The sequence below is a fragment of the Chaetodon trifascialis genome, chromosome 17 (genome assembly GCF_039877785.1).
Source record: "Chaetodon trifascialis isolate fChaTrf1 chromosome 17, fChaTrf1.hap1, whole genome shotgun sequence".
Classification (NCBI taxonomy): Eukaryota; Metazoa; Chordata; class Actinopteri; order Chaetodontiformes; family Chaetodontidae; genus Chaetodon; species Chaetodon trifascialis.
In genome coordinates, this window is record NC_092072.1 from 4,245,752 (window position 1) to 4,273,726 (window position 27,975).

Consider the following 27,975-nt stretch of genomic DNA (forward strand, 5'->3'; position numbering starts at 1 on the left):
AGTGACAGTCTTAACAGTAGGGTCTTAACAGTAGTGCCCATGTGTGACGTCTGGTCAGATAACATTCTTTCAAAGCTCCATTCAAATTCAATGTAGAAAATGTTCAGAGGCTCTGAAAATGTACTGTGCAATTAGACATTATCAAGCTAGTTAACAGTATTTAATGTTCCCAAAGGGGAAGCAATAAAAAGTCAAAAGTAAGTAATGATAGTGTGAAGCCAACCACAAAGAGAGACATGGGATATGTAAATGTACTGCTAAAATTTTGGAGGGCAAAAGTGAGAGAGATGACTCAACAGAGGAGGTAATGAGTAATGACTGGAGAAAGAGCAGTAAGAGAGTCAGAGAGAGCAAAAGAGCTCGGGAGAGGGAAGGTGAACGAAGGAGAGGATTACATGAAAATGACGGAGAGGAGAGAGAGAGACTTGTGTTTGACTGACAGCTCATTAGAAAACCGTCAGTTGGTGCTTCTGAAACTGCAGAGAGCTCGGACTTCCCCACATCATCAAGCTCAGTAGCACACTTAGCAAATACTGAGATGACAACATTGTACACACACATGCACTAATGCTAGATAACCCCAATTTATACATGCACGCACACACACACCCACTCACGCACACACACAGGTCAATGGTCAGATGTAGTCTGCGAGTTATCTGAGCTGCTTAGGGACATTTCCTAAACAGAGAGATTTTATCTCCCTCGTCTCCACGTCAGTTTAGTGCAGGACAAACACAAACACCATCTACACTCCGGTCTGGCCTGAGGCAGCTGTACAGTACTGATTGTTTGAGTGTTAAGACCATACTTCAAGGCTTTGTGTTATTACAATAATAAGACAATAAAAGTCACTTCCTGAGTATTTTAATGGCTTATTTTTTAATTAGAAATATTCAATTGACTAAACTGAACTGAAAAAAATCTTGATCCAAAGCATGATGGGTCTTTGAATCAACTGGTCCAGAAAGCCTTGATGCCTCAGCAAGCCCCCTTTACATTTATACTGAAGGTAATCTCGGTGAGTGTGTTGGGACTCCAGATTCCTGCATCATCAACAGGTGCCTGTCCCTTCTCTGTGAGCCACGATTACCTGCTGCCTCAGTTAACAAAAGTGCAGTTTCAGTGTCTGTGAGGTAAATGTAAAGCAGATACAGATGCTAAATTTACATGTTATGTTATCAGATCACCGGGTTGTTAAAGCACGCAGGTAGACAGGTTAGCAGCTGTGAGTGGAAATACACACACCACACAGCACCTTCATCACAGGGAGACGGGTGAAGAGGGCGACTGACAAACAGACAAGGATGTGGACAGACAGGTGGGCTAATACACTCACAGCTTCAAACGTGTAGCGTGTGTGAATGTGTTTTACATTTTAGGATGTTGGTATGTGCTCTACAAAAGCAGACATGCTGTTCAAACAGTGCAGGCTGTAAACTGACATGCCACAACTGGCCCTGTGCTATGGTTAGGCGTCTGGCTGTATTGCTGCAGGTAGAAGCAGGTGGCACCAAGTGTGTGCACCAACACACAATTTGTGCTTCTATACTTATGAGGACCCTCACTGAAATAATGTATTCTCTGGCCAATAACCATCACCTCAACCTTCAAACCAATTCTAAACCCTGAAACAGCCTTTTGAAAAAGTGAGGACTCACCACATGCCCAGTTTCCAGAAATGTTTTCCCACTAAAACTCAAATTGGTCCCAGTAAAGAACAAAAGCTCAAAGCACACAAACACCTTAGCATCACAACAAACGCTCATACCGTCAAATTTAAGTTCCCTCAAAGAAGCTGTTGTTGTTTCCATGTGAGTGGTGCTCTTTACATTTAAGGGTTACCATGAAATGCAACAACGTAATTTGTTTTCATTTCTCATTTTGTGAAAGACAGTGGTTAAAAGGTTTTGGCGTGAGAGACAGCCTGCGAGCTGTCATGCAACTCCGGGGGAAAAACCCTGACACCAATTACAAATCACAACCAGGCAAATTTGACTTTCTTGCTGAAACAGAAGCCACTGGCACTGAAAATGTCATGCAATTCCTTTAACCAACAGCCTATTGATGGCACTTGAATACTTGCACATGAACTGCATATGGCTGAATAAACATTACAGGCTCCAATGTGTGAGCACCCATTCACCCACGGAGTGACCTGATTTCAGAGAACCACAAGATGTGCAGACACCCACAAAAAGGCACAGTCTGTGCTTGCTGCCGCGTTACTTCAATATTCATAACTGTATGTAAAAATATCCACACTTTGAGAAAACAAGGGGCAGAGGGTGACTGCCATCTGGCTCCTGAAGAGCAAACAGCTTCTGATTTAATGTCCTGGCATTCATTTACAAGGAACTAAAAGAAAAATATCAAAATCAGATTTGAAATCAAGTTTAATTCTACAAATAAGCCTCCCTATGCAGCTAAAACACACAGGTTTATAAAGCTTTATAATGACTTTTCATTTGTTTCATCTGACTGTGCATACAACCACAAAGTCTTCAATGAACTCGCATCTACGGTGACCATGTGGTTGCACTTCTAAGAGTTTGTTGATGTGAAGAGCTCTTGCTAAGATGTTGCCTCTGTGTGTCACAGCACCTCTTCGACATGGCTGTGTGTGTCTGTGTGTGTGCGTCTTTTTCTCTCTTCATTTCGTTTTGGCGCCATGAAAAATGCTTGTAATGTCAGTGAAAACCCTGACTTTCATAAATTCTATCCACATTTTGGCAATTTCTGCGATATTCTGCACTTTACAGTTATGAGCAAACAGCAAAACATTTTTCAAAAAAGCAATATTGTAATGTAGAACAGATCATTTTGGCAGATCATCATGAGTCAGGGCTCACTCGACATCTTTAAAATACTCAAGATTCAGTCAGTTTAAGAGTTTTAATTTGGCATGCAAAAACATGAAAACTGCTCTCCATCCTATATAAGCTATCAATCACTTACTACAGTAGGACATGAGTTTTATTTTTTTCAAATGTAGCTCTCTCCTGAAAATCAGAAGCATTCACAAAGAATAAGCAGACTCAGCAGCTGCTGGCTGATGACTGACAGATGCTCCAGTCAGCCCCAGCTGCCATAAAGCAGAGCTATATCATTATTACAAAAAAGTCTACTTTCCAAGGGAAAGCGAAGAAAGTGGGTCAGAGTTAAAGAAAATAAAACAGATGTGTGTGTGTGTGTGTGTGTGTGTGTGTGTGTGTGTGTGTGTGTGAATATATATGGTGAGAGGAAGGATGTAGAAAAGGAAAAAAGACAGGAAGGGTCAGAGAAGCACAGTAGCAAGAGGAAATGGCATAAAAATATGAAGCACAAGAAAACAGACAAGGCCAAAACTTGTGTTGTGTAATTAAGGCTAAAATAAGGTGACACAAAAATTAAGTTCTGACCATTGAATTAGGTGTGTGATGAGAGTCGCAGTCTAGGTGCATCAAGAAGCAAGATGACCTGCAGATAACTGTCTGATTTTACTCATGGAATAATCTAAAACCTGAAAATGCAGTTTGACTTAATTTAATTGTCTGTGTTCATGCTAAAAAGACAGAACACACATGAGGAAAAACTAACACACGCTTCAGAAAGTTTACACGGTCTTCGGCCAGCAGACAGACACAGAGCAGAGGACCGTGTGGTAAGTGCTGGAGTCATGACACATTAAGCCTAAATGAGAAACAGAACCAGAGCTCAGGGAGAACAGCAGCAGATTCAATAGTTCAGAAAGGACTGTCTGTTTGCATGCATTCTTCGGTTTCCACATTTTACAGTTCTAAATGTCCTCACATGAACAGAAATATGATGAAAGTGACAGTATGTTCGCAGTCCAAACTCATTAGGCGATTTGGGTCCGGACTCACGAGAGCTAAAGGTGACTGGGAGTAGTTAAAGGCAAAATGTATACAGCGTCAATGTCATTGTTGAATGTCCTCACAAGCTTTATAAAACTGTGCATTTTTTCAGTAAAGTGCGTGTGTCCTCTCCCACCCCAGACTTATAAACTGCCCTTCTCACAGTAGTCCGAACTTCCTCTCTCCTCCCTCCACCATGTTTGTTATTTCAGGAATGTTCTGCAGCCTCACTCTCCCTGTGTTCTGCTGTGTCATTGTTACACACACGCACACACACATACACACGTTGTGTTTATATGTTTATATCACTTGTGGGGACATTACATAGACTTACATTCATTTCCTGGAGCCTTACCCTAACCCTAACCCTAACCACTATTTGCCTGTTCCTAACCCTGTACCTAACCTAACCTTACCTAACCCGTAACCATATCCTCAGTCTGTACCCTAAAATTTAATGATTTACGTTAAGGGGACCTGCATTTTGTCCCCATAAGGGAGGTCAGTCCCCACAATGTGACTGTGTAAACAGATTTTTGTCCCCACAACGTGATAAATACCTGGCCACACACACACACACACACACACACACACACACACAGGAATTTATATGCAAGTGAGCAAGTGCGTGTTATACAACTCTGTATAGTGGCACATTTACACTAAAACAGAAATCGTGTCATAATGCGCGCTCCCTTCACAGGAAGTGGCCTGACACACAGACATACACGCAGGCCTTCAGCTTCAATGTAAAGCAGACCGGTGATAACAGTCGTCTCCTCAGGGCGTATTCAGCAACAGTGAGTGCTGTAACACTCTTCTCTCCCTCATCCTGTTTTACAAGTAAGACTGGAAAGTAGAATTTTCAAATCACTATCAAATATGGTTTATGTACTTCAGTCACACGCCTAAGTCATGAGACCATCTGGCAAGTGTTTTTCTCATCTTTGTAAATGATGAAGAAGGGGATTACAATTCCTTCACTGAACTGTTAACAGTTGTTTGCATCTTGTCTGCATATTAGCAAATTATTTCACCGTTTTCTTTGCCAAGCAGCAGCCAGTCATGAGTGACTCACCATTTCTCGCTAAATGTCTGGCACGCTCACTAAAAACTTGACAAATCTACAGCAAACAATGTGACAGGTATAACTGACTATTAAAGTAGCAGCATGCTTAACAGGAAATCACATTTGGAGCATTATCATGGGCCACGAGGCCACCAAACCAAAAGTAATGATGTAAATATTTGATCAACGTGCAGCATTTTTAATGTGAAAACAATCGACTGACACCTTGGTGTAATCATCATAAACGATAAACAATACTGTGGTGGTGGTAACTGACAGCCTCTGTCATACCTGTGGTAGTGCCATGACAACTGTTTCTCAACAATAGAAAAACACTTAGATTCATGTTGTTTTGTGGCGCAGAGAGGATGTTTCCATCTCTACTCTCGCCCTCTTCTGGCATCACTCTGCATATTTTCTGATTCACTTTGCTAAAAAGATACTTTTGCTATTGACCACAATGAAAAACTCTAACTACGAAGTAATCCAGACAATTTCCACCAAAATTCAGCTAAATTCAACATGTAACATACAGTGCAGAGACTAGAAGATGGCAACTATTTAGTTTAGTTTATGGCTGCAACTAATAATTATTGTTATTACTGATTAGTCTACTGATTATTTTCTTGAATTGCATAGTCTATAATATGATATACAGTAATAAGAAACAGAAAAGCAAAACATCTTCATATTTGAGAGGCTGAAAAGAGCAGTTTCTTGGCACGTTTGCTTGAAAAATGACTTTATAGTTGATTATCAAAATAGTTACAAAATAGTTTTATGTCAATCAGCTAATTGATGACCCCGCTAATCGTTCTAGCTTTAGTTGACGATATTTTGTTAAAATGCTACATAACACCTCCAATACTGCCCATCATTACATGAGAACGCATGCACAGCTGACCTATAATATCCACGTCTGCTCTGTATCACTGATCCATTCACCTCCTCCTCTCTCTCCCCTCCCCCTCCTCTGAATCCCCTTCACACCTCTAAGTGCTGGTTGCCATCATCCCTCCCTGCCTCCATCCTATCCATCCATCCATCCCCCTCCAGGAATGTTTTTGTCTGACTAAACACTTTGATTACAAAAAACAGAGAAGAGGCAGAGTGAGGGAACGTCAGACTAGGAAGGAAGGAGGGAGGGAGGGATGAGGATTAGCAAAAGAGGGGTGACAGACGGGAAATCCGGGAGACCTGCTAACATGGAAGAGAGCAGAAGAGGAGCACCCTCCCCCCTCTTTGCCCGTCTTTCATTATCCCCTCTTCTCTGAATGCTGGCATGTTTTGTAATATCACATTGGAAAACGCTGAGGCCGAAGTTATTAAATCAACTTCACAGTTTGTTTTTTAACCCCAAATAATATTACAATATCCAATTTATGTTCTGAATGTACTCTCTACATTTCTTTCCTCTTTAATATTTTTACTTCTGAAGGAGATTACTACATTACACAACATCAGCTCTTTGACTTAATTTCTATACAAATCTTCAAGGCATAAGCTGATAAAGCCCAGAATAATGTGACCCTGGTAACAACTGGAAAATGCAGAATACAGGTGAGTGATCCAGAAAAAAACAACAATAAATGGAAAACACATTTATCAAAGTCAGCAGTGTCAGAATGTTAACTTGGCAAAAATATAAAGGAGAAGAAGGGGTCTCCAGCCTTGCAGGCCACAGGGGTCTGTGGGTGAAATCTGGTGATTAAAGGGCACAAAGACCCTCTGACAGATGGAGCAGGTCACAGAGAGTGGGACATGCCAGGTCTCACACACACTGACACACTTATCAGCAGAAAATGATGTGTGCATTCAGACTTATAGTCACACACTGCCTCCATTTAGGCATGCAGGCTTGTGCACACACACGTATGTGAGCGTGTGGCTGCATAAAAAACAGGCAAACGGGCATTTTATTCATGAGTGAGGGCAATCACACTGTTTAAATGCAGACACACAGGTAAGTCAACACCCACAACTGTTCTGTCATTCAAAGTATTAAAACACACAGATGTACACACACAAACAGTGTAACAGTCAACTATCAGCACCATTTCCATCATGTTTAAACTCATGAAATACCATTTAGGGAGCATCTTGCTTCCTTATTTTGACCATTATGATAGAGGGTGTTGAAAATATGGAATTTAGGTTGATGTAAAAATGAACTCAAATTGGCAATAGCTGTGACCACACATGCATCCATGCATTCACACACACACACACACACACACACACACACACACACACACACACACACACACACACACACACACACACACACACACACACACACACACACACGACCTCACAAACATTTAGGGCCTCAGGCGAACACTGTGGCAGCCAAAGGGTGGGGAGATTTTTGTGGGCCTAGGGACAGAGCGAGCTATAGAGCTGCTGGTTGTAGCTAAAACCTGACTTGATTTGACTTGGGTGGAATATAAAGAGACAGTTCATCTCATAAAAATTTAAACCAATGGGATATCAGCAAAAAGGGAGAATGCTTTATGGATGTATTTGCTGAAATTTTCATGTAATGTATTTTCTCTAAGACCCTAAAATCAGTAAGAAAATCAAATTATGTAACTTCCTTGGTATGTTTTTTTAATAGATATTAAGGGAAAAGTGAAACAGCCATTTTCATTATGGTGCTGGCACTCAAGAGCAGTCCAGTATACAAAAATTCTATTTTCTTTCCTCTTTATTTCTACAAACTCTATTCAATGCTAATTCTATTGTAGCAGAAGAGTTAGCCATTAGCCTGATGAACCTGAAATTATTCCAGCTTCTCACCCAACATCTAATGTCTCTGACATGCCTTTTGATCAGCCACTGTCATGCCCCGGAGCAATCGGGTTGGATGTGATGTCAAACTGTGCAAGATCGACCCTCCGACACACACACACACACACACACACACACACACACACACACACACACACACACACACACACACACACACACACACACACACACACACACACACACACACACACACACACACACACACACACACACACACACACACACACAGCCGAAATCGATACACTTGTGATCTGATCCCAGACCAGATATGAATGGCAAATAAGAGCGTGTCCTTAATGAGGTCAGTGTGGTGATAATGTTCTTGTGATCGATACTAATAAAGCGAATAACAGCTCTATTAATGTGGAAATCATTCATCTGCAGATGATGTGAACGTTCATCGTATGAGCTCAAAACTAATCAAATAATCAATGGTTGATAAGCAAGAATGTTTCTGATTCATCTGTTATCTCAACTGGGACAGTCCATCTACGATATAGCAGCTGATTGGCCCAATCCAGTGCTAATCAATTGAGACAGAAAATGAAAACACACACAATGAAAACACATGCACTGACACATATTGAGAGTGATATTCATGCTCATACAGACTGTCTTGCCTACGAGATGGTAATTTTAGAATTTCTCAATTAGGAGCAAAGCCTGTTAAGAGAAGTAGCTGTAAGAGATTAACAGCGGCTCTGACTACTGACCTAGTAAAGAGAGAGAGGAGGAGGAAATGAGGAAGGAACAATGAGTGTAAAAGAGCAGCAGGAGTGTGAAAAAAAATTACATGGAGACTGAAAGAACTGAGAGGTAGAAAAGAGAAAAAACAAGGTTGACATGAAGATAACCAAAAATGGGGGTGAAAGAAAGACAGAAAGTAATCAAATATGATAAATATGAACAACAAACCCTGCCTCCCCTCACCATTTTTAGTCTGGAAAGAGTGCATGAATGGGCAGAGGAATGAAAAAGGAAAGAGGGACAGAGTGAAGGAGAGTGTGTCAGGAGAATGGTATGATGGAGGTTTCATCAAGGACAGATAAAAATAAGATGATGAATCAGACGCCCGTAGATTCACAAGACCACACTGGTGCTGGAGAGGGTCAGGAAGGGGACAGTCAATGTAAGCCCGACACACATTGTGTAAAAATATTACCAATGTGTATTACTGCAGTGATAGCCTGAGCAACTATTTGGTTATTTTGAGCAACTCTGCCCACACTGCTATTTAAAGCAGGGTTTCTCAAACGCTTTATTGTGACAGCACCCAATATAGCATCAGCATTTTATACAATTAGACTTTTCTCAAGACTCCTGAACAGTGTTATTAGGACATCTGACTAAAATCAGACTAATTTGCTCATGAGTCAAGGTGGTATGTTAAATTTTTTTTGTTGTTTTGGCTAGCACATATGACAGCCAAAAGGGTAAAAACTGGAAAAGCTTAATTAATTAATTCACAAATGTAAAAAAAGACTACAAACAGTGAAACAACTGAATTTTACAAGAAGCTGAGAATCCACGATAACCTCTGAAGAGGCTAGTTTTCTGTTTGATTTCAGAGACCTTATAGGAAACACTAATACAAAATGAGCCTTTCCTGTCACCACGTTGTTATCCATTGTCTAAAAAGATCCCTGATGCTCTCTGAGAAGGTGGGAGGAGGGAAAGCAGGAGGACATCACTGCTGACACAAAAAGGCAAGAAGCTTACAGAGGGATTGTTGGATTTTAAACGGCTCTGCACTAAAAAGAAAGGCATTTAAAATACTGCAACCTGATTGCAGCAATTGTGAGGGAGTGCAGCTCAGCAGTGCAGTGTTTTACGTCAACAGCTGCAGGTGCCGAATGAATCTGAACTGTGACGACTGTTTGTCAGGAGCGTAACGGCAAAGAGTGAGAACAGAGATTCAACTTTCAACTTCAGCATCCATTAAATAACCACATTTTATATCCCCTAAAGACAATCAGCCATATATCCATCCAGAAATACAACCAAAGGCCACGCTTCCTACTACTCCCTGATGCCAGGGCCAAGCTGTATTACATAAGAACCACAGTAAACACCCACAGCAGCAGCCTCAGTGGTACAGGCCAAACACTACAGAGATGTGAGGGGATGGACCAGTCCACTGCGACAGGGGTGGACTGGTTCCTTGCCATGGCGTTGGTGTAGTAAAATGGATGAATGGGATTAGGGCTTGGCGCCTACTGGGGGGGCTGTCTGTGTGACGTCCCACCAGGATGGAGCAGATTACCCTCACAGCCTGATTTGAATGGCAAATCCTCACACCACTTCACACACACGAGCACACATACAAACGCACAAACACACACATTAACACAAAAGGTTTATGGAGTGTGGACTGTAAGCAATACACTGGGAAAAGGCATCCAAGTGGAGTGGACAGAGACAACTCAACACACTCTACAGCAACTGTGGCTGCAACTAATGATTATTTTCATTATTCATCAGTTATTAATTATGAATCACATTATTATCATTGTTCAAACTAAGAGAAACCTCCGTTATAAAAACTGGAAAATGGTCATCTCGGGATGCCTGCTGCCTAAAGAAACTTCTTGAAATTGCTTGTTTTTATCCTACCATAGTCTAAAACTGAAAGATATTCAATTTATGTGATAAAATACAGGAAAAAAACAGGAATCAGTGAATGCTCAACACGTTTGATTGAATGAACAATTACCCACTAAAAGATTCACCCAGGGGTTCCCAACCTCTCTGCCTGGGGTCCCTTAAAATGAACTTAGGTTCACATGAGCAAATTTGTTTCCTGCTTTCCTTTTATTACTCGTCTTGTGACCCCTTGTATTTACTTGTGATCTCCTTGAAGGGGGGGAGGGGGGTACTGACCTCGAGGTTGTGACCCACAGGCTTATCATTTCATCACATCTGTAAATAGTACAGTTTTATACTAACATTGATGATTAGGTGAGGAAACCTGTTGGTGAGCCATGTGTGCCACATGTATATTGAACACACACACCTTCCTTGTTGTTTTTCCTGCGTGTGTGTGTACACCTGCTAAGTGGCCCAGCTCTAGTGTGTGACCCAGTGTCCCACAGTGTGTGTGCAGTCAGCTGAGAGTCACAGGCTCAAGGAATTGGAGCAGATTAAAAGTCACCCTACGTCTCTCACAGTAACAAGCCGGGGTCGACACTCACAGCCACTCAGCACATCCTTTCATCTGACGGGATTTAAGAGGAGAACACACATCCAATCGGCTGGGACTGACCGTTCACACAGTTATTAGGGGGGCTGGACAAAAAGCAGCATGTACATCTCCTGCTCCTCCCTGGACACTTAAATGGTTAATAAAATAAAAACAACGCCCATCTCTTCTCTGAAACAAGATACTGATCTTAGAGGAACTCTTATCAGTGAAGAGAGCTGTAGGAGCTGCAAGCCAACATAAAAAAAAAACCATATCAGTCAACTCTTTCTCACAGAGAAATCAATTTCTCTTCCTATGCTTTTTCTTGCTAGAAGTGACATTTGTTCAAACTTTTTCGTGTTTTAACAACTCAGCATGACTCAAAACAGTCAAAACTCCAACATTAGCTGCCCTAGGCGTCAATAGACATACAGCTGAAGCTTTTCTCCTGAGTCTGGTAAAAGACAGGAGGGCCAAACTGATTTTAAAAAAGAAAGAAGGACAACCAAATATATCATCTGATTCATTCTGCCTGTCTTTAAGTGAGCCTGTACCATCGTTTGTATCATCGTGGTTATATTCTGGTTCACTATTTGTTCACCTGCCACTTTGTCAAATGTGTGTCCTGGTTTCCAGCCATGTGGAATATCTAAAATGCAGCTATACAGAATATTCCAGTATTTAAAAGACAAAGGCAGTGTGAGTCACATTGCTCGCCCTCTCTTGTAGCATCCTCCAATCTCACTGGGATGGAGACTGATTGAATAACATCCATCTGAATGACAGGATGATTGATAGACATGGGGAGGTACAGATTCCCTTCTTCATCTACTAACAGCTTTTCGCCTTCATAAGAGGCGAGGGAGCTGAAGAGTAAAAATTAAATAAAACTCATCTATCCAGCATAAAGGATCCGAACAAGCAGAGACGCAGAGACACAAGAAAAAAAAAGTGTAATGAAAAGAAATCTAGAGAAAGAAAAGGGAGGATGGTAAGAAATGAAGGAGAGTTAGAGAGCGAGATGAATCCAGGAAGCCAGAACCGGCATCAGCGGCTTAGCCTTGCCTCGCAGTGTAGGCCAATGAAACGGTAAAAAGAGCACAAGCTAATCTGTGAATTAGCACCCAAAAATATTTGAGAATTTTTCTAAAGGACAAAAACTAATTCTCATTGTGGAGGCAAAGAAATGAAAATGGGAGAGCAAGCATAGGATTACAGAGAAAAAAAGGAGTGGGGTCAGGATGCGGTATACCCTGAAGACAGCCCTATAGGAGACAGAGCTGCAAGCCCAACGGCGCATGTGTGTGTGTGTGTGTGTGTGTGTGTGTGTGTGTGTGTGTGTGTGTGCGCTCGCCCCATTCCAGCAGTGTGCAATCGATGCTCTCTGCAGGCCGCAGTCCCCTATATTGCTTTTAGAGCAGCGCCCATGATTAATTCATTAACCATCTCTCCCCATCTTAGTTTATCTTGACAGCTCTACTGCATTTTACACCCCTCACACACACCCCCACGCACAGATGCAACAAATGTTCAGCAACAGAGATATGAAGAGACAACACCTCTCTTCAGCAAGACTTTGTTCACAGTAAGACAGCTAAATTTGAAAACCCTGGTGATGGTCCTTGTCTGACAAAGTAAATAGTAATACAGGTTATTGACAACAGCTGTGCTATGTAACGGGCTTCATCTACATTTCACAGGGTGGCTTAGCATCAACAGAAAGCTGACTAAAATTAGTGCTACGCAGCTCCTAGCCACTTCGAAGCAGACTTGTTTCATTGTTTTTCCAAAACTTCAGTTTTACCTTTCCATCTGAAAAAGCAGTGCTGGTATTTTCAAATATATATGTAAATGTATACATCTACTCAAGTGGACTGAAGACTCAAAATTAAGACAGCTTAATATGGGCACTGTCTGAGACTGGATGTGACCATGTGAGTCTTTGTGTGTCACAGAGAGTGTGTTCCTCCTCCTGTTTCCTTGTGGAGTCTTATTATTGATTCAATCATGGCACAGCTCCAAGGATCACACAGAGTGTACACACAGACATACGCTGTAATATCATGCATTGCAACATTTACTGATGTTCTTGATCTATTTCTTTTCCTTCAAATGAAGGCAGTTTGACACATGAACACAACAGCCAGAGTTTTGCCCCCCTTTGCCAACAATTACATTAAACATCCAGGATGCACCAGCAGGGACGGGACAATCATCCCTCTGCAGTGTCAGTGCGAACTCCAGGAGCTCTGACAGCCGCCTCGCAACACTGCAGAAAAGTTTTAAAAGATGTGGGTCGACCACACAGCCTTCACTGTTACAGTCTGTCATGAATACAGGCCCTGTGTGCTGCTGACAGAAGAGAAGGACACTGTTACCCCAGACACAGACACACACACACACACACACACACACACACACACACACACACACACACACACACACACACACACACACACACACACACACAAATATGCATCAACACACACATTTATGCGTTCAAGCAAATGTTTCACACTTGCTGGCTGCGTCCCGCACGACCATTCAACTCAATTTTCTCCCGTGACACACACACATGCACGCACACAATGAAGCTCATTGATTATTTTACTAAAAGTCAGCTGGGTGCTGGTTATGTAAGAACCCTGAGGGCTAAAGAGGGGAGAACTGCTGCGAACAGCATGAGGGGAGAAATAAGGGGGGAGACCAGGAAGAGAGGAGAGATATGACAGATTTAGTGCATATGAAGATAAAATGTGGAGAATGCAACAGAGACAGCATGCCAGAAGGACCTCATTTTGACACTGCAGTATTTTTCTTTGCTTACTCACTCTAAACACGTCTATGATACGGTTATCCATTACCTTTGTAATGTTGTATGTTTTGTGTTAATAGGAGAAGTATCTGAAAATCTAGAAAAACACATACTCTTGCTGTAAATGACATGAAACTCTAAAATTACTGCTCAGAGTATTTTTTTTGTTGTTGAAACTGTTTCATATGTATCTTGGTATTTTCCATATATCTGATGTCCATCCATAATGCTTTAATAACAAGTAATTTGTCGCAGCAGGGTGGAGATGCCTCCCGGCAGAGCCACGAGTTCTGGGAGTGTTTGATTTCCCAGAGGGCCCCCCCCCCACTACGAAGAGCAGCGCAAGCCTTCATGCTCAGTCTGCGTTCGTTTGGTTTTCCCTGCCGCAGCTCTGAGAGCGTTTGGTTTTCCTGGCAACAAAGTCAGGTGCTGCTGGAGAATGTGACAAAACAGGAAGCAAATGGGAAAAGATGGGAAATCAGGGAGGGGCCAAGGGAGGAGGCAGGGAAAGAGAGGAGAGAGGGAAGAAGAGAATTTGGAGATAATGAAATAAGCAAGTGAGAATGTGAGGAAAATACAGACGAGAGGGAGGGAGAAGGCAATAGAGGAAAAATCGATACTGAGAAGGAAAGTGGGCCAGGACAAAGAACGAAGACAGAGGTCAAACGAAACAGCTACTGGTGACAGAAAGGAGCAAGAATGAGACTTCCAGTACCACCAGTTTCATTACAAAACACAAACGCCACCTCATGAAAAAAGTTGTTTTACTACAGCAAAGTAACAGATAATCTGGCAGTTAAACTCTGGATACTACTGAGGTATTTTAAGACCCTTGTAACATCCTCAACTGCAACATACTGTTAGGCAGTCGTTTCCCAAATGATAAAAATCACCATAAAACCTTCCTGACGTGACAGCAAAGCAACGGTAGATCAAAAATACTGACCGGGTGTAATCTGAGGGACACAGAGACATTGTACTGGATGAGAAGGAGGAGGAGGAATAGGAAGAGGAGGAGGAGGTTGTGTTCTTGCGGGCAGAGATCTACCGTGAGAGGAGAGCAGGAACGAGGGAGTTGGAAGGGAAAACTAGGCCACGTGGAAAAATCCAGCTGTAATGATCCAAATCAGGGACTGGCCGATAGCTTGCATACATGCTTGTCTTCTCTCTCAATGTCTATCTCATTCTCTTTCAGTCTATAGTTACATCTCTCTCTCTTCTCTGATATTCAGTTCAGTTGTTTTGTTGTCTATTCTACATTGCCTTTCTACCTCCCACCCTTCCTTTCCTGGGACAACCTCTCTCTATCTCAACATTTTGATCTTCTTTTCCATCATCTCCCTCCTATTTCCTCCAGTACCGAGATCACTAATCAGTTGCGGACGCGAGGAACAAATATCCACACATCAACTAATCTCGCAATTTTGAGATCTAATTTTACCTCTAAATGGGTCACATTAGTCCAGTGTGACATTTCTTAGGCAGAGGAACAAAGATAGCAAACATGACAGAGAGGCCGAGTTAAAGATGGCATATTCAAAGCAGTAACAGATGCACTTTAATAGGATTCATGCAGTGGTTAGAAAAGCACAGGCGTCCTTTGTGTGTCCAAGGCGTGTGGAGAGTCAGAGAGGCAGGTAAAACAACCTGGAGAGACAGGAAGAGGTGGCCAGCACTGGCCTGCCACTTCCTGTATTCCATGAAAATGCATGACATCAGCAAACACTCCACTCCAAACTCTTCCTGATGCTCTGTGCACTTCCTGTCTGGCTTGCTAGGTCACTTTTTTGTGTGCGTGTGGCAGGGGGGCATTACAGTGAAACATTGCTCATCAAAATCACAACTTTTGACAACATAATCAGCTCTAATCTGCAGTTCTATCTATAATAAAGGTAATAGTTAAAAGAGTATGTGGGAATTATGTGTGATCTAGCTGTGCAATGAAACATTAATCCTGATGGGCAGTGAAAAGCCACAGAAAATTTGTCTTTTGCTTCACTGCTACGTATACCAGCTTAGAGGGTCAACACGGTCACACAGTCAGACGGCAGCAGGAGGACTGAGCTGCCAGAAACTGGCAAAGAAGTCAGTCTGTAGGCCAGACTGATGAGCTTGAGGTGTTAAGTATACAGAGAGAGCATGATGCCATCTTCAGCCAAAGATCTACAACAGTGTTAGCCCTGCTCACTGCAACACACACACACACACACACACACACACACACACACACACACACACACACACACACACACACACACACACACACACACACACACACACACACACACACACACACACACACACACACACACACACACACAAAATACAGGCTGTTCGGTTTGCATAAGACTTAATTTGACGTATCCAATTGCTCAATGCACACACATCCAGAGAGCACAGACATTCAGACATTTTCTAGTGTCTATGTTTGTAAGAGGCAAAGTTATGGCTGTTGGTTTCCTGGCCATCTTGCACTTCTAAATGTGCAATTGTTCTGTTTCCTTCCAGGTTTCCTGACTTAAATTTAGCTCTGAAAGGATTGTCATGGACTGTTGTGTCCCTGTCATGTTTGAGCGAACATGCTGCACCTCGAAGCTGATCTTAGGCTCGTGTGAATGCTATTATACTTGTCTAATTAGGATTACTAAAGAAAAAAACAGCAGAGCAGCAGACATCCACTGTGTCACTTGCTGCAGAGTAAATATAATGTTCATTTGAATGTTGCTGTCAATCTGCCCTAAACCATCTGGTTTTCCACTGACTCAGAGTGTGTGCGTGTGTTTTCTGAGTCAGGTCCCAGTGTTTTTCCATATATGACCCTGTCACTATTGCTTTAGATATCCTGTCATTGTTACACAGGAGTTATACACAAGCACACACACGCACGCATGCACACAAGCACAAACACCCTACCACCCTTGTGAATGATTTAAGCTGGATCAAATTTACCCGACTCAAATTTCAGTCAAGTGATGCCCCAAGCAGGACGCCAAGTTCACATTTCTCTGTCTATTCTTCCTGACAACTGCTACAAGTGACTCACACACAGCTGACAGAGTAGAGAAAACTCACACACATATACAGAATAGTGGTTTATGGGGTCAAGTTCACTGCAACACATGAAAACTGCTGCAATCCAGACTACCAGGGGAGGAAGGGGAAAAAAAGAGGAAGAATAATGTATGACAAAATGAATGAATGAAAGGCTAAACTTGATATCACCCAAGACAGTAAGCGCGCTCTGAGTCTTTAAAGAGCAAAACATGATTAGACAGTGACATACTGCAGCACTAAATCCTATTGTTGTGGAGTGACTCCAGTAGACACAGGGCAGGTCCTATAGGGTTACAGCCTCATTATCGTACTGACGAAGGAGATGAGAGTGATGTTGACAGAGCACAGAGGTATAAGTCCAAAACATGTGGCCTGACAGGGCCAGAAGACACAAATCAGTCTAAAGATATCCTAGTGAGAGACAGCAGCTCATATCATTGATACGTTCTCCTACCGTACCTATGGGGCAACTGTAATAGATCCACACAGCATCAACAAAGAAATCAAAAATGTACCTTTTTGCAAACTAATTAACATCTGATAACACTTATTCCCCAATTTGCAGAATAACTTAGATCAAAACGAGTTAACCAACGAATCCATCACTCCACTGACAAAAAATGAATCAATAAATTGACCACTTCTGCTAATCACCTATCATGTTACCACTTCACAGACAAAAAGTTGTACGTTGTACCTGCACATGTTTGCTATTTTTGTTTGCTGACAGTCAGCCAAGCAATCGGAAGACTCTATTGTGGAACCTGGTGTCTTGTGGGGGGGTGTCTGATATTACACAATCAATAACTGATGATGAAATAAATCAGATTGGTGCAGACATCATTTATGGCCGTACTATAACAATTGTAATGATTTTGTAGAGCTAAAAAAGCAAAAAAAGTTTCATTAATTTAGTGTTGTTTGGCCTATTACAAATGTACCACATAAGCAGGTTTTGCATGTATTGAGAATATAGAGGTCTGTGACGTCTCGTCATTCTGTACCATCTAGGCTGGCACTAATGAAACAGCATGGGATCAATCCTTGCACAAAGTTTACCAAAGTGACATCTTACACATTGATTGAACCTGCCAAATGAAAGGACCAGCAGTGGCCCGAGGAGTACTGAAGTGTGATCAGTTTGGGACTTTTAGGCTGTTACAACTTGAGATTCCTGACAGACCAGAAGGCCCAAGAGGCCCATGCCCAGCTCTACTTAGATCAAAGAGTTTAAGTTCCCTTCCTTTCATCACCTCACCTCCTCTAATGCCTTATTTATTCATCAAAGTAAAACAGTTGTGCTCGCAGATAAAATTGAACTGTGATTTCCATCGACAAATGGCCCTTTAATGGAGAGCAATCATTTGCTACAGGCTGCAGCTCTGCCTGCTTGCCTGCTGAAATAAACCGACTCTGAATTTACAGCACTCTGCAGCATATGAGGGAAAGAGAGCAAGAGTGATTTTATGGAAGTCCCTCTGCCTCCTGAGGAGCTTTAACACCTTTGCCACCTTTACCATTTCGATTTATTTTAACACGAAACTGGTTATTAATGCCAGACACATAAATACAAATCCCTGTGCGTTCATATAATACAGACCTGGGCCTAACAGCATTTGTTTTACCAGCTTGAATAGGATTTGTTACACAGAACAATGAAGTAAATGCCAGAAAGTTTTCTTTTAATCAAAGTATTGCAAACTTAATTTAACAAGCTTTTCTATTATTAATATACTGCTATGCCAGCAAGCAAACCACCAGCCACAGAAAAAATCTCATGACTCATATTATTGCCCAGAAATATTCCAAATATGAGTGACGCTGTTTTGAGCCACGTGTTTTAATTTCAAGAGCTGGGCAATGTGTTGCCATAGCAAAGATGCTAACAAACTGTCATTGAATCCATCTCCCAAAAGGCTTCTTCCTGTGTGGTTAGACAGGTTTGCTTGATGCTGGATGATTAAAGAACATCTAATGACATGAACCTCCTCATATCCCACGGTGTCTTTCTTCACCTGTCTCCCATATACACACACACGTGCACACATTTGCCAAAAACATACAAGGCAAGCTAAGTTCCAAACCCCAAGGAGTTTAGTTTCATTATAATAATCAATAATTAAAAGCCACCTCCTTTTCATCACCGCCAGCATCACAGATGTGACCCGAGTCTATTGGCTGTCAGCACCCCCATCCTCTCTCTCTCTCACTCACACACACACACACACACACGCACACACACACACACACACACACACACACACACACACACACACACACACACACACACACACACACACACACACACACACACACACACACACACTCTCCACCCCCTCCCTACCTCAGCCAGTTTCAGTAGAGGCATTCATTTTTAAAGCGCCCCTGTCACTGGGATTATAAAACAGCAAGTCTCAATGCTGGTGGCAGCCACTGCTGCAAGGGGGTCACAAAAAGAGAGACACACACACACAGAAAGCAGAAAGAGATCTGCAGTATCCCAACAAGAATCACTGTTTGAGAGGGTTTGTTTTCTCATCTTAATGTGTTTTAAAACCCCATCAGCCACACTCAACCTTCACACTGACTTGGAGAGCAGCAGCTGTGATATTTACAGGATAAACAGCAAACACAAGGCAAAACATGAGGCCATGTGGGGAAAATTCCCTGATGCTGGCGGGCAGGGGGACATCATAAAAACTGCTTCCTCTGGTGTCTCAAAAGCACACAAGTGATTACAAGGGAGTCAAGGCGTGCGATGTACCCCGATCCAGTGCAATAATGTGGCAAAGCTAGAAGGCCCGCTTTGTTTATCCACATTATCAACAATGAAACAATCAAGATTATGAAACTGGCAGACTGGCCTGGCTGTCTGCCCAAAGATCGACTTACACTTTCAAACACACTCTGTGACCCATGTTTGAGGTCTTTCCATCCCATTCCTTTCAAAACGCTGGCAGTCCTACAATAATCCCAGGGGGACGTTTGAATGTGTCTCAAATGAGCAGCAAAAAGTTAAGTCACCCCATCCGGTGACTTTAATAAATGGTGCTCACTTCAGGCTTGGCTAAGCTATGATATTTCAAACTTCACTGTGACATCCGTATGTATCCTCCTGAATAATAATAAGATGTTACAGTACTTCTCCCCCCTCTTCCTTTACCTTTATATCTCTCCAACACATCCTCGTACGCCTGGGCGAACTCCTTCTCCTGCGAATGGTTTGTCGGCAGCAGACCCGGTATGAAGCCGGCCATGGTGGCTCTGCAAGCCGGCTGGCGAGTACAGAGGGGTCGGCCTGCAGACTACCGCAGTGACCCGGTCCGCTGCTACGCGTCAAGACCCCAGCTCTGGATCCCTCTTGTTGGCGTCCAATCCAGCAGCACCTTGTCTGAAATTAGTGATGCATTGGCGCACACTAAAGCCCAGCAGCTCACTTCCAAGCAGATAGATAATCCTCAGGGGTACTTGAGAGAATAAAAAAGGACAACAAAAGCCTCAAGTGAGCGCGTATTTATGAAAATATAAGACGTTAAAGACGCGAGTATCTACTTGAGAGGAGGTTACATAAACGCTATCTATCCATTATCGTCGTCTGTGAGTGTGTGTGTGCGGGAACACACAGTCGCATCGCTCGGTTCGTCGTCTCCGTCCTGTCCCTCCTTCAATATCGGCTTCCACCCGGCGACTGGTGCTTTTAGAGCCTCATCTGTGTGTGAGAGAGAGAGGGAGTATATCCTACGCACCCAAGCCGAGTGTCCACGGAGGGGGGGCAGTGTGTCTGTTTCCGTCGCCAAATCGGCGGATCTCCAGGCGAAACCGTATCCGGACTCAGGCTTCCTATCCCAGGCTGTGTCGGCGTCCTGTGGATCTGAGGCGAGCCGCCCGAGCTCCCAGCATGCTTCCCAGCCGTAATGGCCGCTGCTCTCCGAGGCTTTGCGGTCTCTGCCTCTGTACGAATGTGTATGTCTATGTTTCTCTCCTTCTCCTGCTCAGGTTTCTCGACTCTTCATGCAGTGGCTGTCTTCCATCCCTCTCTACCGGCCACGCCAGGAACCTCCGCCACAGGAATTTCAAGAGCCGGTGGGGAAGAGCTAGCTAGCTTACATGGCTGCCGGTGGAAAATGGAGCTGGAGCGCCCCCAGACGGCGGCCACGGCTCGGTGACAGGTAACCATGAAACCCCTGGCAAGGCCAAAAATTAGGCTATTGGCAGTGATGCCCTTATATTCACTAGACTACATCTGTAATTTGTTATATAATTTAACTACTTACATTATCATTACGAGTTTTCTTCCGTTAGCTGACATCGCCGAAATTGGCGCTTGGCACCCACTTCTCACCTTCAACAGTGAGAATTCAACATACTTCTGGTAAACTGGTGAGGAAAAGAAGTCCTGGTCGTATTATTTGGCCTTTTTGGATGATAGTATGAAATTTTCCATCCAGACTGCCATAATTAGAACTATTTGTCAGAGAAACTGGTGAGAAAGTTGATGAACCATGGGGATTAGAAAATGGCGGATATAACGGCTACGTTTGGATTTTTTAACATAGAGGTGACGGCGAAAATTAAAAAATAAATAAACAAATAAAAGCATAATAATAAGGTGGCTGAGGCTGTATTACTGAGCCATTAGTCCAATACATTACTACACACAAATGCTAAATTATAAGGAAACCCTGAATAAATGAGGGAAGAAACATAAATGTACAATAGATTCTTCCATACCTGTGCCAAATAATGGTTTGGTCCACTTGTCCCCTCAAAGAGCGGGATGACTACAAAACAACACTAATTTATTTTGATTGATTACTTTTATGGCATGATAAAGGGGAGTCACAGCTGAGTACTTTATTTTATATTACATCTTAGTTTGGAATTAACTTTGTACTGTTGAATAACGGCAAATCACTTAAGTGTAAGCAAATGACTTTACCAAATACACATATTGAATAAACACCTATTCAATAAAGGTACCCTCTTATGCAAAGTGCAAACACAACAATAGAGCAGTACATACAGAGGGCTTTACACCTGGAATTTGTTTAACAGTGCCTCTGCACATAAGGAAGTTTTGGCTGTGGATGAGCTGAATTAATGGGGCACACTGCCATCTAAAGGCTAACTGAATCTATATTACAGACAACTGTGGCAAAATAATTCAGATCCAAGTGAAAGCTTTGTTAACAGGCCTATAAACCCACAGACACTGACTCCAGTCATCTGTGTGACGTCAGGTGAATGTGCCCACGAGTCTGTCCTGTCTGGGTGAAACACAGCCCTCGGTGGATAATCTCAGCATGCCATCATCCTGAGGTCGAAGCCCATAAAGGGTCCTCATTTAAACGGTCTACAGATTATGTCATTTAATCCCATGCAGACACATAAAGATGGTTTTGAAGTGAAGCTCAGTGTTACGCCCATGCAGCTTTTAGCAGAAATACCTTGCTGGAAAATAAAGACTACGAGGTGCGAAGAGCAGGAAATGTCATCTATTCACCTTTTTTGACAAGGGTTGAAGCAGATGTGGATTTCTGACAAGGTGGTGAAATCAATATTGGATCAAAATGCAAAAAAAGATGTATGAATGTCTCCAAAAAGCAGACAGCTTTCAAACCACTGACTTTCAGATCCTGTGTGCTGGAGTTTGGCTGCGGTCTGTTTTTCCACACCTCAGCCTTGTAGTTCAAGGTATCTAGAGTCAGTTGCCACATTATTAGGTACATCTGTAAGGTGTAATACAGTCCAGTACAACTGTTCTGCCATAACGGTGACTTTTGTGATGTCTTTCCAGTTTTTGACACTGTTAAGTAAATTATATCTTTAAAAAATCTACTTTGTCAAATTTTCTTTACTTTTCTAATACTCTTCTCAAACTTATAAAACCTAATTTTGTATGTTTGAGTTTCACTAGCCACCTCTTTTTCTCTCTACCTGAATGTGCCAAAGCAGCATATGTGTGTGTATCAGTGTGTGCTCACATGTGTGTATAATGTTGATGGTCTTTCCAGTGTGTGGGTCATTGCTGCTCTAACAGATCTGGCATTAGATATTGAGCTGTGTAAATATAATCATTTCCAGCACCCATGCACACACACACACACACACACACACACACACACACACACACACACACACACACACACACACAGGCTTACGCATAGAAAGAAGAAAGTGTCAGCGATTAAACCAGCATGGACAACACATGCTGCATTTCTGTACCAGTGGAAAAGTCATGGGTTCAAGCGCAAACACAAACATTTATGCATCCGACCCTTTTCCCCTCCCTTTCTTCCTGTTAGCATTGAATCACAATCTTAGCACATCTAAAGAAGCTAGCAGCCTCTACCGTCCTCCACGCTGCAGAAATCTGAAGGACGCTTTGCAGCACAAAGCAGAACGCTTGTCGGGGTAATGGAGGAACAAGCTACAGGTCTAATATTTTTATCTTCTTCTGTAAAAAAGCGCTAACCTTTCAGTGAGGAACCACAGCTTGTTTGCTATAACAGGAAGCAATAGAATTATGGGAATTGTGGTTCCAGTTTATAACTGTAAGAGTGCTAAAGATATGTCTTAAATTCTTCCAGTCATTCAACAAGTGTTTAATAATAATTATTAGTGTTAATTATGCAAATGATAAGAAATAACTCCATGCAGATATTCTTTGCTGTCCTTTCTCTTCCTGTCTTTCATTGTTTTTAATGTCCTCTTTATGTCTCTTCACCCTGGTTCACCCATCACATCAGCCACACTTCACTGCAAATACAAACAGACACCTCAGAGATCCAAATCTGCCACACACACATTCACACTCACATATACACAACATTCAATGACAGCATAAGCAGGGGGAGGTCCAAAATGTTCAGAGCAGATAGACACACACACACACACACACACACACACACACACACACTCACAGTCATACAAACAACAGCGAGGTTGTCATGACCCTGGTCTCAAGGTCCCAGTAACATTTAGCTTCCAGTATACCGCAGAAACATGAAACAGTTGACATGATTTCAATGTCTTTTACCAGGTAACTGTTACCAACAAAGCAGGTGGTACATATATGCAGAGCACAAGGGTCCCTCTCAGAAAAGGTCACAACCCGTCCACATGTGACACCCGCATATCCCCACCTAGTGGTGGACAATGGAAAATACTCCTCAGTACTACTCAAACTTGTCCTGATTGACTGAAAAAACTTTATTTCCTGTCATTTATGTCCTTCCTTTTGGCTGTTCTCATTCTGTAAACTCCTCATGGTGTGTATTAATAATAAATAAAATAATCAAAGCAGTAAAATGTGTGTGTGTGTGTGTTTGAGTTAATGTGTGGCTGTTAAAATTACAGAACGCAGACACAATATATTGAGTCATCTCTTCCTCTTGCCTCTATCTGTCACTCCCACTGTTTTACTTCTGAGTGTGTGTCCTCCTGTTTGTGTATACTCTTGCATGTGTGTGAGTGTGTGTCGTTGTGTGTCTGTGCTGTCATGCAGAGTCCAGCTGCACAATGAATGTGCTCTATGAGCCAAAAGGACATACAGTCCTCATCACATCAGCATGACCAACGCCTCCGTATCAGAGCTCTGAAAACTGCTTCAACATCCAGTTTTTGACATGTGAACCCATTTATGAGCCTCTCTGTTCCTGTCCTGGACGTCTCTGGAATCACTCGACATGTACAAAACAGCTACATTGAAAGGTATTTCCAACATCAAACATCTGATTATCCATGGCTGCATTTTTGTTAGTATTACAGCCTGATTAAGCCGCTCAGCAGCCTGATTGAACAGGAGACTGACTGAAATAACTGTAAAATGTGTGTGACTCAGATTAGTGTCTTCATTGTATAATTTTTAGAAAAGGTTCTTTGTAAAGTCTGATCTTTGTTGAATGTGCCAATATGAACGTCTCAAACATCCTCAGAGTAATGCATGTGTAAAATCCCTGCTTCATTTCATTAATGTGACGCCCGCAATCCAAGAAATCAACATGTAAACAAAGTCAGCAGTGTTTCAGCAGGGAGCATCAAACTGCAGTTATGAGGAGGCTCATTAAAGATCTAAATTTATTTTGGTTCATTTTTAAATTTAGAAAATAGTAAATGAGATTTTGATTATACCTACTTATGTTTTACAAAAGGCCTTGTGATTTCAAAGCACACATGACTTTTTTTTAAGGTACTTTCAGAGTCAAATGTTTCATTTATTTAATTTCTTTATTTGTGAGTCAAAATAGCGATGTTCAGTTATGTCTGCAATTTAAATCTAAAGCTTCCACACACACAAAAATAGCCACTTTAAAGGAGCATTCCACATATTTCACACCACTGCCCGTGAACACGGCTGCATGTCGGGTCAGACAAACCTCCTCAGGTGACATCACTCGGGTATCTGGGCTTTGAGGCTGCGATGTGTTAGCCTGAAACACTGCATTACAAACTGGAGTGTGGAGATTGAGCGAGGTGGACATTTACCAGACAGGGCAGGTTAAACAAAAAATGTTACAGAGGTGCATTATGGGAAGTGTTTTTGGAGCTTGACAGCCTCTGCTGGTTTAGTTTTGACCATTCTTTTCCAAAGTTTGTCTTTTGAAGGTTTATGGATGTAATGATAATAAATCTAGTAACAAACAATAAATCAACAAAAAACGTAAATAAATAAAATATTTCTTCTAAATTGATGGTTGTCCTGTGAAAATACTGAAACTGAAGACTTCTATCTTAAACAACACATGTCACTTTGTTCCTTTGTCGTCTTTTTTAACATTGCTTCTCTCTCTCTCTCTCTCTCTCTCTCTCTCTCTCTCTCTCTCTCTCTCTCTCTCTCTCTCCATGCTGTCTCTCCCTCGGTTTCTCTCTTTGTGTCCTCCTTCATGGCCTCTCATCGTCTCCCTCTTTCAGTCACTTCCTCACTCGCTCTTCACGTCACACGTCTTCATCTTCCTTTTCATCCATATTATCTTGTCTTTGTTCCCTCTCCAGTTTTCTCTGTCTGCTTTGATGTCTTTCTCTCTCATCCTTTCTCTTTCACCCTTGGCCACAGTTTCCCTCCATGTCAGAGATTTGCTTTCTTTTTCTTTCTCTTTTACTCCCTCTGCTTTCCCTCGGTGCTCTCTGGTTCAGTCCTAATCCCTCTTTCTGTTTCCGTTCTCTCTCTCTTTCTCTTTTATGACCTCCCTCACCCTCCTCTTTAGTTAAAAGTCATCATTTCTTACCCTTTTCTTTTGCCCTCCTCTTTGAACTTTGCCCTCTTTTTCCTCCACTCCCTCCATCCCCATCCCCCCCTCCTCCTCCTCCTCCTCCTCTTTCTCCAGCTCTATGTCCTTCCTCTCTTCATCACTTTAAACGCTGACTCCATCATTCACTCCTCTCTCTCTCTTTGGCAAACTCCCCCCTCTTTTCTCACTCTCCAAATTAAAATTCTGACACTCTCCCTCTTTCACTATTTGTTTTGCCCTCCTTTTATATCCGCTGTCAGTGTCTCTCACCCCCATCGCCATTGCTTCTCCTCGCCTTTTATAACCATGGAAACAGAGGAGACCACGTCGCCATGGAAACAGGGGAATAGCCTGGGCTTCGAGCCAAGGCTTCCTTTCATTTGCCTGCAGAGAAAGAAATGTGGACGGAGCGGCAGGCAGGACGGCGGACAGCTAAGTTACATGCAGGCACAGACGTCTGGGGTCCTGATGCTCACGTGCATCGATGATTGCCGCTGCGGTCTGACACACACATGCACACACGTTGTCAGATATGACGTATCACACATACTTTGTTGTGTGTCATCTTTCTTTTTTCTGGGCTTGTTGCAAAAAGGATTATTCAAATGTCCTTTCAGCCATTTTTAGTAATCTAATATCGCAATTCTCTGCATGTCTGAATGTGCTTTACATTCAACGTCTTTGCTGACAGATCAGAGAAGTTAGTCTCAACATTGGCAACAAAAGTTTGTTTCATGATCCACTAATAGAAACAAGATTTACAAATGGGGTTGAATGGAATCGAATATCTCAAACATATCTTATCAAAGGCACATGGATCAGGTGATCTGTGTGCACACAATCAACAATCTGTGCATAAATGTGAGAAAAAAAAATCACAAATATTTTTAGACATTGACGAAGATTTAAAAAGAAAGCAATGTTATCAGATTAATGAACTTGAAGTTGGAACCATATATGGAATACTGAGATTTCCTGAAGTTAGGTTGCATGTGTTGTTGTATTTGTTCACTGGTTGGTATCTGTGCTCGGATTATAAACATGCATTTGTGAATGCCATAAATTACTCACAGCTGTCACACACATTTGTAAATCATGTTTTTATTTGTCACCAGTACTCAGACTAATTCCCCTCCGAACATCTCGAGCTCACTCTCACTTTAAATTGTAATTCATGAGGTGAATCCCCAAACTCACATAAACAGAAAACCCAGCAGCTGTTGGGAGGTTTCATTGGCATTCATGCTCAGCAGGCAGGCAGAGCAGCCCAGAGAGGCTGAATAACAGAGTCCAGTCAGGACGGCAGTGTCTCTTTATCCTCTCCAGTGTGAATTCAAAACTCATCTCTCCACAAAGCTCCTTGTGTTTGCACTCTCTCCTTCCATTACTCCTGCCTCAACTTTCCCCTGTCTCGCAGGAAAACAACTTTTTCCTCCTCTTACAACCATTTCTATAATGAAATAAATATTCCAGGCAGAGGAGACTCTAACACATGTTTTCTGGGCTCTCTGTTACTCCTTACAATCAACAATCTCAGTCATCTGGTGTTATACTCGTTCTAAATATTGTAACTGGACTGCAAACCATGCAGCCTAATGTATTCATTTTCCACATTCCAGCCTCTGCCTGAATGGAAATTGAGGTCAATGTAAACACATAGTCCATATTATGTAAAATGTAATATCATCACAATAGCCTTCACGCCCGAGCGAGCGCTGGACACGCCTGGGAAATACTGGATGTTACCAGCAACACGAGCTGAGGCTGAATCACTCTGCGAGCTTACAGAGCAAATTTGGAAACATCGCTGTCACAGAGAGACTCCTGCTTCGCTTTGCTAGTTCAACGTCTGAATAGACATTATGTCATAGCCCAAACACAGCACACTCAGCTCGAGCTGACATCTAAATAACAGCTGATCTCAAGGGCTGTTTTGTTGACGAGCCTTGTCTCAAGTA

The 27,975-nt window shown here is 42.3% G+C and overlaps 1 protein-coding gene across 10 annotated transcripts in view; it reads right to left on the reverse strand.

Moving 5' to 3' along the window:
• macf1a (microtubule actin crosslinking factor 1a) overlaps positions 1–27,975 on the reverse strand; it is a 214,573-nt gene that overhangs the window by 173,511 nt on the left and 13,087 nt on the right. Inside the window, exon 1 of one of the 10 annotated variants that reach the window (XM_070985034.1) lies at positions 19,951–20,893. The exons of 8 other annotated variants lie outside the window; for them this stretch is intronic. In XM_070985034.1, the coding sequence (XP_070841135.1) occupies positions 19,951–20,044 (94 nt within the window). In that variant the 5' untranslated portion in view covers positions 20,045–20,893. Of the gene's footprint in view, positions 1–19,950; positions 20,894–27,975 lie in introns of those variants that run through there. One more of the 10 variants, XM_070985037.1, reaches the window with a different exon arrangement.